At 35.6% G+C, this 15,622-nt stretch overlaps 2 protein-coding genes across 3 annotated transcripts in view; both read left to right on the top strand.

Annotated features, from left to right (window-relative positions):
- Positions 1-13,476, top strand: part of LOC145946208 (uncharacterized) — a 327,696-nt gene extending 314,220 nt beyond the window's left edge. The window contains exon 9 of the mRNA XM_083055734.1: positions 13,419-13,476. Within this exon, the coding sequence (XP_082911860.1) occupies positions 13,419-13,476 (58 nt within the window). The remainder of the gene's footprint in view (positions 1-13,418) is intronic.
- Positions 13,460-15,417, top strand: LOC145946378 (nuclear RNA export factor 1). Of its 2 annotated transcripts, none has more exons than XM_083056013.1 (2): positions 13,460-13,512; positions 13,656-15,417. In XM_083056013.1, the coding sequence occupies exon 2, from the start codon at positions 13,830-13,832 to the stop codon at positions 15,414-15,416; it is 1,587 nt and encodes a 528-aa protein (XP_082912139.1). In that variant the 5' UTR covers positions 13,460-13,512; positions 13,656-13,829; the 3' UTR covers position 15,417. The 2 variants fall into 2 exon arrangements, with proteins under 2 accessions (XP_082912139.1, XP_082912138.1); XM_083056012.1 differs by having other exon boundaries at positions 13,467-13,531.
- The last annotated feature ends 205 nt before the right edge of the window (positions 15,418-15,622 follow it).

Genomic DNA, 15,622 nt, shown 5'->3' with positions numbered 1-15,622 from the left:
ATTATCTTTATCAAATAATAAGTATAGAAATCGAAAAATTAACAGAGAATAGAAATTTAATTATAAAGTATCATTTTATCTACGATTTTGGGTCATTCAATTTCTTTAACAAAACATTTTAGATTCTAGAGAATTTTCGTATTTCTTATTTATCACATTATACAATTTTTATAAACAAATAATACATGGTAAAATTAATGATAAATATCCGCAGAATGTGCAATTTATAAAAATACGTCATTTTATCGATTTTAACCGTGCGATTTTCAATCGAGTAACTTTCTTGCGTTGAAATATGCAAACAATTTAATAGATTATTGTGTGTACAAAAGTCAAAAGTTTGTTACATAATTAATAACTATCATAAAATGTAAATAAATACTATTGTATTTATATCGATTAAAAAGTCTAGCCGATTCAATATGTTCTATATCCGCGAGATTTCATTCTTCTTCTATACTTCAATAAATACTTGTTCGCTGCAGGATTTAGTGTACGTCGTGCTTTCTATTCTTTTATTTGTTCACTTTAAGTAAATATTCCTTCTTCCACTTTTTAAATCATGCCTCTAAAGAAATTCCAGATATACTGTGTGTACATATTTATTTGTGTATGTATTTATTTGTGTTAGAACAACAAAAACACGATATTCCTCGAGTGCCACAGGTAAAACTCGTCCAAATACTATAATTTTTCACTTGTGATATACGGGAACTGGTGTAAATCAGATTTTGTTGGCCATGATATTTCAATAATTGAAAAATTCAAAAATGATTTCGACAATTTTACTCTGATACATCATTTGTGTATTAATCTATACTCTCGACTCAGAAAACAGATTATTTTTAAATCGATGAAAAATTCAATGCACGATGCAAAATACATTAATATACATATGTATATGTATATACATATACATATATGTATATATGCGGAATATTAAGTATTACAAGTATTTTAAAATAATAAGTTGGGTGAACTGATAATTATACGAAGCTATCGCATTTTGCATGATAATATGATAATATATGGAACGTGACTACGCGGCCGCTACCTTTTCGCTCGCATCTCACTGCGCGAATGATGACGAGGCTGTTGTGAAATGTAGCGCGCACATTATGTATACCCTCACCACCACACCAATTATACCACCCTCACCTGCGTGTAAAATATTTCGACAACGAATTTTTAATAACATAGTATTCGACCTTGTTCTTGTCTAACTATTGTTTACGTGCCTCGGCTGTGTTGTCATTCGTGCGCCGACACTCGAGAAGATAGTGATGCGAAACATTTCTTACATTATCGAATTCCTTTTCTAAACGCGATCGCGACTATTATTTGCTATGATTATATGATTCATGAGTGATTGACTTCTATAATTAATGTATGTATGTAATGTATATCGAGACGATAAGTTTCGAAACACATTTTTTGCATATAATTTATTTATTTAATCAAGTAAAAATTGAAGGAACAGGAATTTAAATTATAAATTATCGTTTCTTAGTAAAAACTTACGGACAATAATTATTTCTTTAATGATAGTTAGAGTCACAAATATATATCGTCCGGTGTTTTATCGTTATTTTTCGATGATCTAAATATCGGATTGAGAACAAGCAATAGCACAATCAAATCACAGGATCAAATAAATAAAATAAGCTTCCGTAATACATTGATCGTTTAATAAATAATTAATCTCTAGATTTTAAAGTATTTGTATTTTTAAATCTAGATATATCTAGAGATATCTAGAGAACTTAATATTCCGCGTATATTTATACAAATCTAACAAACAATGAATTCAAATATATCAAGTGTCACGCTCTAATAAATAAGATTCATTAATTTTCAATTGATTAAAGAGAATTATACTTACAAATTAATTAAATTCATTATTTAAAAATCTAAATATTTGAACCTTCAATATCATTGATGATCTATCGATTTAAGATTGTAATTTTATTATTAAATATTTTATCAGTTAAGTATAAAATTTTTATTAAAGGAATAGCAATTAAAATTTTGAGATAAATATTGGAGAGAGTAATTATTCAAATTAATTCAATTGAATGGTTTTGGAGTAAAAATCGGTCAATAAATTTATCATTAATTGTAAATATCTCTGATTTCGTAAAATTTAAGAGCAAAATTTAATGGCGATTGAATCTTCCCTTAATGCCACGAAGGAGAGCGCATTTTCGTGCGGATTGAACGAAGGATTTCAAGACGCGGAAACAACACGGATACAACGTGTAATTCCGCACCGAGGGTGTACGTACATGCGTGTGTATGTATTCACACGCGTGCGTATGTGTGAGTATATAAGGAGGACTAACGCCGGCGTCATTTCCTAGAGCAAGGACCAAGTTACTGCAGCGACATCGGCGAGTCCTCGACGGAGGGTAATAAAGCCATCTTGCTGAGGGGGTTTTGCCTCCTCCACCCACACAACCCGCCCCTTAGGGGGTGGCCGGATAGCGATCTATACTGCTGGTCGCCCTGCTCATCGTTGCCTGGCAACCATTCTCTCTCTCTTGCTCGCTCCTCATTCCTCCCTCGCTCTGCGCTATCTCGCTCTCAACCCCTTCTACAGGAAGTTCTTCCACCCCTCGCTCCAAAGAGATGTAGAGAGTGAAGACGATCAAGGACGAGAGAGAGAGAGAGAGAGAGAGAGAGAGAGATTGGAAAGGGAAGGGGGCAGAGATTGCGCCCTTATCTCGTCAGATACCGACCGCCCCCCGCCTTCACTTCCATCCGTTCTCTCTCCCCGTTTCTCTCTTCCTGCGCGTTACTCCTCTTCACCCATGTCGTTACGTTCTGCTCGTTCTACCTCGACTTTCGCCCCCGGGAGTGGATTGACACCCGTAGGGGCGGATGCAACGACACCGTCCGATTCGATCTGCCGCAATAAAATTATACCGCCGACCGTGTCCCCTGGAAATCTCTAGCGAGAGGTTACGAGAAGTGCCTCCCGCAATCGCCGGGAAATATTTTTCGAAAGATTGCCATCGATTGTCTCGCGCGCACACGCTTTGCAAAGTCAAGTGGCCAGGAGCATCGGCATTTATATCCAAAATGTTTCTACGCGAGGATGAAAAAAAATCTCGATTCTTTCACGAGTTCGTAAATCGAGATGATTAAGAAAAAAATATTTCTCGACCTGCTCCGCTTCTTTTCTTTCCTCGCCACCATTTCACCCTCTCCCCCATCTCTCATGTCTCATCTTTACCCTCGTCCATCATTTTTTCTCTCTCTTTTCCTCTCTCTTTTCCTCTCTCCTTTTTCCATCTTTTCAGAATCTCCTTCCCCCTTTTTCCATCTCTTTCCGAACTGCCTCTCTCCATCTCACCCCTCCAAACGAAGGAGGGAGAAACCGGCGCTGATAACGATTTGATGTATGGCCCAGTGATGTCACTAGTCGGCGGGCAAACTCCCCTTTTCCCTCTCGCAACGAGGAACAGATTACATGGGTCGATAGGATTATCGACAAAGGAAAGTCGAAAGCATGAAATTTTTTTCTCCGAAAGAAGATTCTGCCAATTCGGTATTTTACCCTCTATTCTATATATAATTTACACGTACACGCGATATAAATTTATTGTCAACATTATCTTAGATCAAGTGCATCTCTTTTTCAAAAATGTCAAGTCTGTTATATAAATTATTTTTATTATTATATAATATTTATACTTAAAAAATTAATTTTCTCTATTTTTTTAAATCGTCGATATTTGCATAAAGTATTCTTGTTTTCAACAAAATTTATCTTTTACCATTATCTTTGATTATTATTAGATAAGAGAAAAGAGAAGAGAGAGAAGGGAAAAAAAAGACTGGATATCCTTTAAATGAGAAAAATTTGGAAAAACGTTAATGACACTAATGTATATAATACAAAAAATTAATCACACTAATGTATATAATATAATAATACAAAATTTCTGTCGGATCTATTTATCACAAAAAAATAGAAAATATATATTCCCTGACTAATTAATTAATTATTTCGAGAGCGATATTATTTTATTATATTTGCATTACACAGAAAACTATTTGCCAATAACCATTCTTTAATGCGACCTATCGCTGCTAATTGTCACTTTGTCCGAGAGCTAATCAACAAACAGAAAGGGACGGCAACAAATTTCGTGTTTTCATCATGTTGGTCAATCACGCAATGCATATGCTTTCAAGCATCCGCGACAAACTGTGGACGGGATTCTTGTTTAGGTCTGAGTTTGTAATAAGTGATAATACACCAACCGGATGCTGATAGTGTAGGAATGAGTGACGAACGTGATTTAGTAAGATGAAAAGCTACGTCCTCGGGCACCCCCGGCGGCGTTATCTAGCGTAGACAGAGATTGCCTGTTCCTTACAAAACCCTAACAGAGGGTAACGTATTCGGAATATCGTGCGTTTCTCGGAGTTCGGCTCATTTCGAACAAAAATCGAATTCCGGTCGAATTAAATCGACCGAAATCGCTTCGAGTATCGGAGAGGTCTGTTTCTCTTTCTCCCTTTTCGAAAGATGAGGAGCTTATAGTCTGAAATCAATTTTCTTCGTTCATATTTTTTTTATAATTACATGTTATATTTCTCGATGGAATAATTTTTTATCTCAAGTATAGGATCGGACTTGTTAATTACACCGCGTATACGAAACTTCTCAAAGGAAACAGACATCTCGTTGCGTCGGACTCATCGCTGATTCTTCATCGATAATACTATTAATTGCATTTATGAGGCGTTACCAGAGGAGATAAACGACTCCACTGAAGTCTTCTCGCCGACTTCTACAAGGTTTCTTTGCTCGATAGCTTATCTGCATGTAGAACGCAAAACTATCGATTCATGCAAAAGTCAGCGGCAATACGTTGCAGAAATGAAGACCGGGAGCTGAATTAACCGCGCGCAAAAACGAAGCAGCGAACGGAAGCGGCAAGAACACATCGCGATAGATGAATCAATTAAAGCCGCGGAAGTTATGCGGGACAAAAACTTGCGCACGCTGTATTACGCGTTTCATAATAACAACTAGCTGTTATTACCTTCTAATATGTATATGAGTAATTAATTGAATAGTTTTTATCAATGATGTAACCGTTTATAAACCATTTACGCGAGATTTATCGCAGAGACATTGCCGCTATTCCCATAAACGATTATTCTACGCCTATTTATATTATTATTAAAATATTTTTGTTTTATATTTCAAAAAATTTAAAATCCTCTGATATGATAAATTCCTCGAATTCTCTCGAGCAAGACGTTAAATTTTCCTAAACGGTCCCGTGAACGACCGCAAGAATGGAAAAACTTTTCCGACGTGCGGGGGAGTTTAAAAATAGGTGGACACGATGACGAGATTCTTTGCGAGAGAGATAGAGAGAGAGAGAATGAAAACGGGGAAAAAAGTATAGCGAAGACGGAAGAATGGGGAGGAATCTTTCTGAAGGAAGCCGGCGGCACGTCATTCTCTCCTCCGCGAGGAATTAAATTTTTATATCTTTTGCTGAGAGTTTGTGAGCGATAGAAGAAGGGTGCGCGGGTCGCGCGTCGTAGATATTCGCCCGATGGGCGTTTTAATTCAAAAGTCGGACTGCTAACCAACTTGAAGAGAAGAGTCGGAGGATATAATTCAATTTGTGATAACGCCGTTCTCGACGCGAAATTCCTTTATCGTGCGTCGTTATCGCGTTTATAAGACGAAAGCGAGATTTTATAATTTACCATTTCTTTCTTGTGTATGCCTTATTATTATACATAAATTATATTGAAGAGAATCCAGGCCCGAATACAGAAAGAATATTGCGTTCATGTAGCATATTGTATTTGTGAGTAAAGTTCGAGAGGATTTAATTTTTAATTTTTTTTTTTAATAGACATCCTAACATTTTTGATACATAAAATATCCATCACATTTTTAAGAGATTGCAGTTTTTATTTGCATGTAAATTTAGAAAAATATGTATTCAAAGGATATATGTACTCAAAAAGCATATTTTTCAATAAGGCAAAAAATAAATCAGCCGAATATCGCGGATTACGTAGACATATATGTATATATATATCGAGGTTTCAAACGAAACTCTCTGATATGCTTGACCTTATCTTCAAAACTATAGATAGACCTTATCGCAGGGCTACGATATAATCGTGTTCGAAATGACTGTCAAAAGAAAGAAGATCCTCGAAGCAGAGGATGGTCACTCTTAAGTCGATAAAGATAAAGTAAAAAAATAAAGAAAAATATACGCGAGAAGAATGGTTCGACCGTAAAACGCGAAGACGAAGGCGAGGTCGAAGGACAATGCGAGGTAAGAGACGAACGAGAAAGAGTGCACGGCGAAAATGTTGAAGAGAAGTCATAAACTGCGTAATCCCTCGTAAAGTTGTACCTTATCCGGAAACTCTTTCGACGATAACTTATTCCGTGGAAAAAATCGAGTCTGGTGAGAGAGGTAAAGCAGCGCGAAACTGCGTATTTAGGCTAAAAATTATAGTTTCTTGCACACAATTCGGAATCTCTCTGTCTATTGTCCTCGAATAATGTAGATTGTACATGAAGAACTGACGTAAAAAGCGTGCAGAGGGTCCGATATAAGGTAGAAAATTCTTTGTCAAAAAGTTAGTATCTTTTTCTTTTGGAAATCATTTTCGAGATTACAGCGCATTCGCTGTTTCTTGATTTTTCGCATAATAAATTTGATAATTTCTAATTACATAGACATTGTAATATCCATTTTATTTAGATCATCAGAAAGACTTCGCTGCTATTAGGAAATTTATTTTATGTCAAATCAAATAAAAGTTCTTCAAATATTTGATTAGAAAAATATAGATATTAGACTTAATTATAACAGAATTATATAATATTACTCGAAGAATCAAGAACCAGCGAATGCAGTATATATTGACATTTAAAAAAAATGAGATATCTTGAAAACAAATTGCATTTCCGAAAAAGTTGTCAAAATTCGCATTCACACGAAATCTTCAAGATTGTTTCGCCGACAAAGGCCGGAATCGCGACGCGTAAGACGGGCTTAAGGCCAAGATTGGTTCTACTGTCGGTGGAGCACGAGAGTCTGCTCGGAGATCGATGCAGTAATTTCGAGTCGTGGCTTCTTCTCCTCCCCCTTCTCCTCTACCCTCTTTGCCCTGCACCCTCGCGAAACCGCCCTCTCGAAGCCGGGAATCGTCGAGAGAAAGAGAGAGAGCGAAGGAGAACCGGATAGGAGAGAAGAGAAGAGACCATCAGATAGAGCTTTAGCCTTAATATCCCTCCCCGAGAACCTCTGAGAGGAGATCCTGGGCATCCTTCGTTCCCCTTTTCCTCCCTCTCGTTCCCCGTTATACAGTCCTATCTGCGTTCGGTCCATCTAACTGAAACGTATTATATACATACACATACTTTGTAAGTGTATGTGTGTACGTATAATGTCGCGATATTTACATCGTACACGTAAGCAAGCACGCGGCTATCGAATTCGATCGACAAACCGTGGCAGAATTATTTTAAGGAGGGGAAATTTCGGAATCGAGTTGACATCGAGACCTTTAAAAAATGCTGCTGCGTGAAAATTGCGGTATAAGTCGCTCTTTATGGCTTCAATAAAGCATCCGATAAAGTCGTTAAACGATCGCGCGTGACGAACGTAAGAGAGGCGGACGTGATCTCGACCGAAGATCGATGTCCGCGAAATGGCGAACTTAAGCGTATCAAGCTCCTTTGCATAATTTATTCGGATTCCTTGTTGGATAACGACGTCGAAAATAAGGACACGGATTATAAGCGGCGGAGATGGATTGCGTCGTCGCAGATGTAAAAAGAGATGAAGCTATACAAAATTATTAAAGCTCGCATGTATGTACTTGTAGCAATATAGAGAGAGTGCTTTGCGGTCAAGTCTTATCATGGGTAATTCTATTCACGAGAACTCGCATGTGTGAGTGGCCGGGACCTTAAGATTGTTCCGTTCGGTCGTAACTTTCGCAGATTCTAATCGAGCGCCCGTAATTAGAGCGAGAGCAATTGTTGGTAATTAATTGGAGGCAAATTAATTAGTTCGGCCCGAATACACAAAATGGAAAATCTCAATAACGCTCGTTCGATCGTTAACGCGCAACATTTCGTTATCGCAAAAAATTTTATCCGCGCCAAATCTCTCTCTCTCTCTCTCTCTCGTTCTCACTTTCTTAAGAATAAATAACATTAAATATATCTTTCCACAATGTCACAAAAGTTCGCGATTCTTTCGTCACAGGAATTAATAAAGATTTTTTTATAGACACTATATGTATATCAATGATATATAAAATAACAGTGAGCTGTGTTTCATTAATTTATGAAATCTATTTTAAATATAAACTTTTATCTAAAATAAATCTTGCACATTACAAAGCCCACTCTGCAGCTCTCATATATGTATAAATCAATATTTTTCAAAGAATATTCGTTAATATTTTCTCTCTCTCCCTCTTGCGAGAAATAAACGTTAATCCATGTTAAAAGAGTGCTTTTGTCACTTTTTCGAACCGATAATCGCATTCTCTCGTGAATCGCGCCTTTTCACTTCGTATGCAAAGCATCGATCACATTGATCCTATCCTAGTCCGTTGAACGCATGCAAAACAATTTGTTTGCCCATGTGATTTCATCCCACCACGCTTCTTCGATTAATACATGACTAACGGTAGTCGTCATCCGCCTCTCTCATTGTGAATCATTGTATGACACTGATCTCTCGCTCTCTCCCTTCATTCATCTTGTGTTTGCCATTCAAATAGATTAAAACAAACCTTATTTCACAAACAAATTTTTTAAAAAAATATTCAAATCGATCAAGAAGATAAAATCAGCTAAGTGCAAAATTGTATATTTTTTTATTACATTAATGCAAACAAATGTTACCATGCACGTAGCATTTTTTAACAGGTAACAAAAAATATATGTCATATAAATACATATTATATAAGGTAGCCGAAGGAGGTGACTTGTATATATTTATCAACGTGAAACAGCGAAATCAAGATGTACTCGCAAATAACATATTATTTAAATTTTATACATAACATTCGACATTCAATTACCTCAATACGATCTTAATATGTTCTGCCGTGAATGCTTGATAAGACCGAACTCATTTTCCGCGAGTTTAAAGATCGGGACATTGGGTTAACGAGAGAACGTTCGCGTAGGCTGGCAGATGAAGGCAGCTTTGTAGAACGATATCGGTAAGTGGAAATCAGTGGCCGAGTGGCGCCTGCCGATCTCCCGTTTTTTTTTTCTCTCTCTCTCTTTCTCTCTGGGGGATCTCCGCCACCCCCGGTGCATTTATGCTCCTGGAAGCGCGTCTACGACGAGGGAGCCGTTGGTATACCGGGAACTCTTGCTAACTTCATTAAAATATTGCCATCAACACCGAGGGCCATTGTTTTCGAGCGAACCTCTTTGCCCTCGTCCCCTCTCCGCCACGCTAACCGGCCGATTAACCACCTCGACTCCTCCAGGAACAGCCAACTGCGTCCTCTTTGTGTCTAAAACCGGGCAAGAAGCGCGATTCTTGCGAACTCGCCTCCTCGAGGGAATCATTGCGCTTCGATAATCATCTTGAAAAATACGCGATCGTAGATTTCGAAAATTTTTATTTCGTAAGTCTTATCGCATGTTATTTATATTTTTTTAAATACACTCTATGTGAAATATACCGCAAATACACAGATGTCGAGAGAGATTTTGAAAGCATGGAGACTCGGTTTTTCACGATTCATATGTGTTCGCGATACTTTATTCCGTCTTCGAGATTCGTCGCCGATACTTCGCGACATTCGCGATCCTAGCATCGGTCGCGTCGCTTTTGCGAAAAGGAACCCCCTAATGATCGCGCTCGACCGTGACGTGGAGGAGAAGACAACGAGCTCGCTTTCGGCGACACGGACGACACCCGCGTTTGCTCTCTCGTTTCGTCTCATCTCGTGGACCACGCACGTCGTACGAAGAAGCGGCGGTCGGCCCGCGAGCGGCTTTTTACCGCGAGTGTAATTGAGCCTGTCTCGTCTGACTATCGTCTAAATGAATTACAGGAGTTGGGAGAGAGAAAGAGAGAACGGAAGAAGGAGAAGTCGCCCCTCTTCGATTAATCCCGAATTTTTTTTGTAATTGTAATCATATTATTATTACTAAAAGAATCTCTTTTTCTGTACATAAATAAATAAATAATAATTCATTGTTTTGAAAATAAAAGCAAGATTTCGACTCGACAAAACTCTTCGATTAATTACGATGCACGAGCAGCTGTCAAACTGACAGTTCGTGACGTTCTTCGCATTCACTCGATTATTACGTAATTTATCAGATTTTAATCACTCAAGATACGAAACTGTTGTCGCGGATTTAGAGCAATTTCAACTCCCTTCCAATTTTCCTTATTCTTTGTTTTCTTGAAAGTATTCCTATTCGCGAGATCCAAACTCCTACGGAATCACAGCGACGAGAAAGAGAGAGAGAATGCGAGGTGAAATGATACTCTACGTTATGGGGTTGGCGTTTGTTAAAACGCGCACGAGAAACACGCTCGAGTGCGCTCGCTTTTTGCCGATGTTGAGACGTAATTGCCGCTGTCTCGACCAAGAAGACATGCAGACAAGCGAGGCTGAATTTAAGTGAATTATGAGGCGCCGCGGCTACTGAAGAAGATACAAACCATCCGCGGTACGAAGCTTTTTTTCGCGAATCGCGGATAAAACTCAATCTTTCGCAACGCGTGCGGCTAAATTGTTGGAGGATTTATTGACTAGCGGAGAGCCAATTAAATGAGAACGTCGACTATGTCAGAAGTTGCATTCTTTCGATCGTGTTAGACGTGTAGTAATTTTAAATTAAGCTAATTGAAGAATCTTCATATATTACCAACTCTACATTTCAGAAATCGAAATTTGTCTCCTATTTCCAACTTTAAATTGTTCATGTTTTATGTGGATTCTAATTAATAGATTTAATTTATATAGAAATTGAGCTTCTATTTTTTTATGTCTCAAATAATAAATATCCCAGTTAAAAATTTAAAAGAGGACAGAACAATGATAGATTATAAATATATATAGTTTATATATAAATATAAATAGTCAAAGAGAATAATTACTTAAAGTATCAAAAGATAATTATATTTAAAATTAGATCAAAAGTAGAGGAAAAATTTCAACTTAAAATGTTATATCAATTTGTTCTTCCAACAGCCTTTTAAACCTAAATAGCAAATTGCTAATGCTACTCGTTAAAAGAAACGGTACACAGTCGATTCTGCAAGAGACGAGCAGTAAGCTGGTTGTAATTAACGAGAGAACGAGGAAGTGCGCCAAAGAACGCGCCGACTTTATGAATCGCATGAATCTTTGCGTGGTGTGTCGTGAGATCAAAGATCAGCCGCCGTTTAACAGCTTACTATCATAGCATAAGGCTACTATCATTGCATAAGGCCTTAAAGATTCTTGAAACATATATTTTTTACAAATATATACATACAATTTTGTATCCCTTTCTAAAAAAAAAGCATGCAAGCAAAGTCGATTCTCGCAAGTATTATTGTTGTCGCTTTTCCGCGATGCTGATTGACTGTCTCGATTCGCGTTGTGATGTTATATTTGCATCGAGTAAATATTAATCAAGAGTTTAAAGTATTATAACATATTATTTCAAACATTATTTTATTTAATTTTATTTTAAACAAACTGTCAAACTACTAACCCTCGCGATGACAGCTTCTCGATGCTACGAATATAATGCACAATGCGAATCGAGACAGTCGATCAGCATCGCGAAAAAGCTGCAACAATACTTGTGAGAATCGATTTAACATGCCCTTTTTTAGAAAGAGATGTTATAATACTTTCACAATTCGATTAATATTTTTGACAATTATCAGCTGATTTTTGTCAAAATATTAATCGCGGATAAGGTATTATGGCTGGTATTCATAGTCGGTTCTTATATTTAAGAATGTCTTAAGTACAATCTTAAGATGTGATTAAACAATCACAGAGCCGTATTTGCATCTTAAGACATTACTTAAGACGGTCTTGAAATAAGAACGGACTATGAATACCGGCCTATAACATATTATTTAAAACATATTACTATTTTAATATTTTCAACATATTATTTTAAAATTTAATTAGCAAATTAACGCTTTATTATCAGCTAACTTCTATTAAAAAATATTAATAAAGCGTTAATTTGCTAATTAAATTTTAAAATAAAAATGTGTAATAAAAATTAAAATAATAATATGTTTTAAATAATATGTTATAATACATACTTTAAACTCGATTAAAATTTTTGACAGTTATCAGCTGATTTCTGTCAAAAAATATTAATCGCAGATAAAGTATTATAACATATAATTTACAACATATTACTATTGAATTTTTTTACAACATATTATTATTTCAACATATTATAAATTATTTCAAAATTTAATTATCAAATTTTCGCTTTATTAATATTTTTTGACAGAAATCATAGCTGATAAGTGTCAAAAATATTAACCGAGTTTGAAATATTATAACATATTATTTGAACATATTACTATTTTAATATTTTTAACATATTATTATTTAATTAGCAAATTTAATTAGCAAATTAACGCTTTATTAATAATTTTTAGCAGATATCAGCTGATTAAAAAAAGCGTTAATTTGCTAATTAAATTTTAAACTAATTTAAAATTTTTAAATAATAATGTTTTAAAAATTAAAATAGCAATATGTTTTAAATAATTTGTTATAGATCTTTTAACTCGATTAATATAAGCTGATTTCTATTAAAAAATATTATTTAACTTTAAAAACGTAAGATGAATTTTTTATATAAATAAAATATATAAATATTATATAATAAATAAAAATAAGATATATTTAAAAATTTTTTTAAATAAGAGAATAATAAAATATATATACATACATACATAGAAAGAGAAGGAATTTTTTTATCAATTTTACATATTTAGATTATTCTCATTAAACAATTAAATCGCACGAAATAAATTTAATGCAAGTGAAAAAGATTTGGAAATGTATGAAATTACCTTAATACAAGATATATGCATTAAAGAAAAATTATTATTAAATTTATTATAAAATTTATGAGTGAACTAATATTGCAATTTTTAATTAATTAAATACAATATTGTAAAGAATAATAAAAAATAGTATTGTATTTGTAAAAAATAGAATATAAATAATTTATAAAGAAGGATAGAAGGAAAGAGAAAGAGATAGATAAAGTAATTTTTATGTTATCTATGCTTTTTTTTAAATAAAAGCAAACATATCGTGTTGTCTTTTATACATCAAAAAGCATTGTCCTGACATCTTTCAGGAACCATTCGTAATTTTCATATCAACTGTAGAATATCCTACCAACGGTATTGTATCATCGAGTTCTGGCATCTATCAGATCTTCATTAGAAACAGTATATTACAGTGAAAAAGACGAGATATTAGGTTAGAAAAATGAAAACAAGTAAATTTTTTAATATTATATCTACATTAATCATATATAATTACTGTTTTATAATATCTAAATAAGTGTCCAAATTTGAAAATGTTATATATGAGAATACATTTCTTTTTAATAATTTTTTCAGAGAAACATACAAGTTAACCTCAAAGGCATGTAAATATTGAAGAAGCTGTCAAATAAAAGAAAGCATATGATTGAAAAATAGACGAGAGGAAGAATAATAAATAGAGAGAAGAATTTAAGATTTTTCTAAAAAAATTTTCAACGCATTCAAGATACCACAAATTAGTGCGATAAGATGATGAAGCAAGACAATGTTCCAATGCAAAATGTACCAATTATTCCCTCTCAGATGGATTCCTCTATCGCTATAAGAATAGCTATGGGAGCAAAAATGATCCACGAAAGGGCCCTGATGGCTCGCGCGGATATTTGGCACAAAATCAAAGTCATCAGAGGCTCCCAGTACAACAAGGAGACAGTCTTGAAAGCTATTTTAAAGGCGATAGAACCAGTCGATTTAATACCAGTGAAGTATCAAGTTTGCGGAGAGGATGCATATTTCATAGCGAGAAATTGCGGCCCTGCTCTCGAAAAGCTGTGCAAGACAAACCTGATCATTAAGAATGACAAGGGGGATGCCATCATTCTCGTAGTGACTTTGGGATATGCCTCGATCAATGATCTGAAAATCCACATACAGCCCCTACTGTTGACTGCACTGACCAAGAGATACGATCCGAATCAGAAGACGTTGAACTTGGAAAATTTCCATTTAGATCCGGACATAGACAAGATCGTCTATTGCCCATTGTCGCAGCTTAGAACTTCTAATCACGTTTTGAAGCTAGCGAAAAGTTCTATAGCCACGTTTGAACATCTGAATCTAAAACGCAACGAGATGTTCAACATATCGGCTATAGAGAATTCGAATTTAACGTCCATCAAATATTTAGACTTGAGGCACAACAATTTATTGAATATAACTGCGCTAGCTTCCCTCAAGAATCTGGAAATTATCAAACTCTGGCTGGACGGAAATCCACTTTGCGAGAATTATTCCACTGCGAATCAGTATGTCGAATCCGCGAAAAAGTATTGCCCGCATTTACAGGAGCTAGATGGTGTATATATCGTGCCAAATATGCCATTGATATACAAAGACTACTTTCAGAACGAAAGGACACAATGTCTCGTGCACAAATTCGCCCATCATTTCTTCAATCTACACGATCAAGTCGACAGGACGATTTTACGAGGACTTTATCACAAGGATGCCTTTTATTCAATGAGTTTCGCTATTCCTAACGCCGTCGCGCAGAAGACTGGACTGCACCTGTATACCGGCAATAGAAATCTGTTGAAGAAAGGTGCGAAGAAAAATACGTTTCTCTATCATACTCAAGAGGACATTCTGGTAGCGCTGAGCAAATTGCCCAGGTCCTATCACGACAAGAATTCCTTCACGTATGACGTCATGTACGACGACGACAAGTGCGTCGTGTTCTGCGTCTCGGGATTATTCAAGAAGCTAAGTTCTGGCATAAACGTGCTATCATTTTCCAGAACGTTCGTACTATCGGCTGCCCTAGACAACGAATATCACATTTTAAATGATCAGTATCATATATACGCGGCGCCAAAAGATATTACACCCGACAAAATAGTAGCGAAATACGCGTACGACGAGATGGTGCCGGTTTGCTTCAGTCCGAGCGAAAAGTCTGTGCTGATCACCAGAATGAAGCAGGTCACCAGAATGAACGACGAATGGTGCGAATCGTATCTATCGGAATCTGAATGGGACATGCGAAAGGCGATATCCAGTTTTATGAAAGATCTGAAAAGTTCGTCGGTATCGGAAAACGCGTTCGTTACTAAGTAGAATAGATGTTTTCTAAACGCTACGCATATCTTCGTGTAAATAAATTTTGTACGTATTCTTAAAGATTTTCTGAAGAATGTTCATTTTTTTATATATCTTATCCGGAATAGATTTTTTTCTCCGTAGCAAAAATTTACTCGCGCGTTTTAAAAATTATTTAAAATTTATTTTAAAAAATTATTTTTAAATTATTTATAATTTAAAAT

The sequence above is a fragment of the Prenolepis imparis genome, unplaced genomic scaffold (assembly GCF_030444845.1).
Source record: "Prenolepis imparis isolate NDT839.2.m4 unplaced genomic scaffold, iyPreImpa1.0 SCAF_15, whole genome shotgun sequence".
Taxonomy (NCBI): Eukaryota; Metazoa; Arthropoda; class Insecta; order Hymenoptera; family Formicidae; genus Prenolepis; species Prenolepis imparis.
The sequence above is the reverse complement of the archived record's forward strand: the minus strand, read 5'-3'. Positions and strand labels throughout refer to the sequence as shown.